General features: G+C 40.5%; 1 protein-coding gene across 1 annotated transcript in view; it reads left to right on the top strand.

Annotated features, from left to right (window-relative positions):
- Positions 1–340, top strand: part of LOC118798551 (cilia- and flagella-associated protein 44) — a 29,346-nt gene extending 29,006 nt beyond the window's left edge. The window contains exon 34 of the mRNA XM_036557929.1: positions 77–340. Within this exon, the coding sequence (XP_036413822.1) occupies positions 77–340 (264 nt within the window). The remainder of the gene's footprint in view (positions 1–76) is intronic.
- The last annotated feature ends 2,928 nt before the right edge of the window (positions 341–3,268 follow it).

Raw genomic sequence — 3,268 nt, 5'->3', positions numbered from 1 at the left:
TGCTAGAACAACTAGTACAACCTACAAAGTAAGTGTAAAGCCCTGGCGTGTGTGTGTGTCTGTGTGTGTAAACCAGGGTGCACAGTTCCAGGGTCGGCGGCAGGTTGAGGAAGAGGAGCAGCGACGGATGCAGAAGCTGATCCAGAGTCAGGTTGAGGAAATTGAGTCACTGAGGCAGGAGATCGGCGCCCTGTCCCGAAAAGGTGGAAACATTCTCCCCCCATCACAGCCCAGCCTACCTCCCATCCCCACCATGCCACTCGCCCACATACAGCACCCACACACGCACTTCAGCATGGGCTGGAGACACACCCCTAGCAGCAGCCATGAGGTGGAGTAGACCACTGCTTTACCTCAGCCCTACACACAAACACTTGCACAAGTACAATCTTTGATCAGCTTAGTAATTTGCACAACTATATACATTCACTGTTCCCTATTAAATTATATAAGCATCCCTACACACTGTTTCTCAATGACAACTCAGGCCACAAATAAACAGCTTTTGATTTTGCCTTGCATACCTCTGCTTCTGGTTTACTCACTGTCTTTATTATTACACTACTACTACAAATAGACTTGGAAAAAAGTTAGCTAAGCATTGCTAAAAACAGTAGTAGCAACCACTTTAAAGCTTGTCCGTTTTTGTAAATAACAGTATGTCAACAATTATAGGTGGGCAATATGGCAAAAATATAATATCGCAATACTTCAGGTTTTCAGGTATTGGCATACTGTGTTACACTAAATCCAGATAAATGGGACTAACTTTGCTCTCTATAATGAAACATGCAGTTGGTCCGTGTTCCACAAGTACTGACGATGCATATGTTCGGAAAAGTGTATTGTATTGTATTGCGAGTTAATTTATCATAGTAACGAAATATATTGTCTTATTGCCCAGCCCAGGGGTCGGCAACATGTGGCTCCTTTACTGCCCTGTTGCGGCTCTGCAGCAGCTGGCGTGCAGACTGCTGGTCACCATAGCAATGCGGATAACAGTCTTGTCTAGCTAGTATCTAACGAAAAGGCAAAGAGAAAGATTTAAGACGGACATCGATAATTTGGAGACGAATGGACTTATTTGCATTTATAAGCTGGTTTCCTGATATGTTTAATCTGCAACAAGACACTGTCAAACAGTAAAAAGTCGCAATGCTGATGTCAGCTTCTCGTTCACCAGCTTCTTGTTCTAAATCTCCCGTTCCACCTTAAATTGTGCAGCAATTGCATTCTGGTGCCTCAGGCACCCTTTAAGGTGGAACGGGAAAGATGTGGGTGAATGAGAGGCTGACTTCAGCCTCATAAAAAGTTGAACGTTTAGAGACATTTTACAAGAAACTGTTCTACTTTTGAGGAAAAGTTTCCTGCCGGAGATGCGAGAAAAGTGGCTATAACTGAGCTAAAGCTTAAAGCAGAGCAAAAAAAGTCTGCGTTTTCGTTTATATGTTTTAGTCTATACTAGAACATTAGCTAGCACATATTAAGACATGTTTTCAGCCAAGATGGTAAAACATTACTTAAATAAAATGGACATAAAATATTGTGGCTCTGAAGGTGGTTTGATTTTTTTTGAAAGGACAGAATGGCTCTTCTTAACATTCGAGGTGCCCTTGGGGTAAGGGGAAATTTTGATTTTTGTCAGACTTTCCCTCAAAGCACTTTTATAGGTATAGTTGTTTTATATGGATTATTTTTTACTTACTGAAACAAGCAGAGAAATGAATGTGCTATTTCTCAACTCTCAATCCATACAATGTTTGTGCCTGTAAGTAGAAGAGAACATAATTTATAAAGATTTGAATAATTTCAGTTTCTTTACATTGAAACAAACAGCTCAAAGATGGAAGTTCAGACTCAAAGCTATCCATGCAGAACGTAAAGCGAATGTAAATGTAATTCATTAAACATCTGTGTAATGAACTAATGTAATGATGTAGTTACATATGTAGATGAAAGTAATAACTCTAACTTCTGAGGGTGAAAGCTGGTATCCTTTACATGCCAAAGACATGTTTGGCTCGCGAGTGGGCGGCTCAGCTTTGGCCTGCTTATTTAAGCAGATTTTTGGTCCTGTCCACTTCCCCTGCCCACATTAAAGCAGGAAAGCTCTTGAGTTTGTTCGGCCTCCACAATGGGCCGCCGGCCGATCAAAAGAGGTAAATATTGCACATAATAACTGTGTGCTTTCATAAAGTGGCTGGGAATTGCGGCGCAAAATGCCAGGTTAGGGGTCGTCACGGAAACGCGGCGAGCACGGGGCGGGGCTCTTTGTGCCTGGACGGCTGAGTGGAGGAGAGGCTGAATAGGGGATTAACCCCGCCCCAGTGGCTCTCAATGCAGCGTCCCGCTGAGAGCCAAGAGCCCATTCCCATGCGCTGGCCTTTATTCCAGCCATTCAAGAGTCAATAGACACACACACACACTCACGAACATTAAAATACCACCTCACTCTCACACTCATGACCACTGCACAATATTAGCCCAGAGATTATGACCATCAGGACTTACTTTCAGAGAATAACAAGAGTTCTTATATTGTAAAGTCTGTTAATTGTGTTTATTTTATTTTGTGTTTTACTTGTTGACAAAACATTTTATTACTCCTGAAACAAACAGAATTTATTTAGTATTTTAATACTTTTGATCAAAGAAAGGAGCTTGAACAGAAAGGACAAGAAAGCCTAGTGTATGGAAACATGAAAAAAGTCAGTAAAAAACACAGAATTGAAAATATAAATTAAAAAATGCAGAATTATTGACTGAATACAAATGATAAATATATGCAACCTTTACTAAAGCTACTTATTATATTCTAAATTTGTTAAAAAGTATTTTAGTAACAAAATGCACTGTAATGTTATAAACAACCTGTCTTGTTTATTTGTACACTGCTTTGTATTTTTGGCACTCGGCCCACCACAAATATTGCACTTGGCCCCCTAGTCTAAGTTTGGGCGTCCCGGTCTAAAGCATTTTAAAGACTGCTTGTCAGTACACAGTGAGTTATATTGAGGTTTGTTCATTGAATCGGCATCTTTCGTTCTGCCAGAATTTGATTTTGCTGGGTTGGTTTTGGGTTCGGGAGGCTGGCTAGCAAGAGACCTACAGACATGACTATAGTAAGGAAGATGACCACAAACTGGCCAGCTCTATTATAGCTAAAAAAATCAGAAAATCACCACTCATTAACATAATCAGAAAGAAAAAAAACATATTTTTGAATATTAAACTCAACATACTGACCTTGCATTCAACGGGCTAACAT

This window comes from Colossoma macropomum, unplaced genomic scaffold, assembly GCF_904425465.1.
Source record: "Colossoma macropomum unplaced genomic scaffold, Colossoma_macropomum, whole genome shotgun sequence".
NCBI lineage: Eukaryota > Metazoa > Chordata > Actinopteri > Characiformes > Serrasalmidae > Colossoma > Colossoma macropomum.
This window is presented reverse-complemented; position numbering and strand designations above follow the sequence as displayed.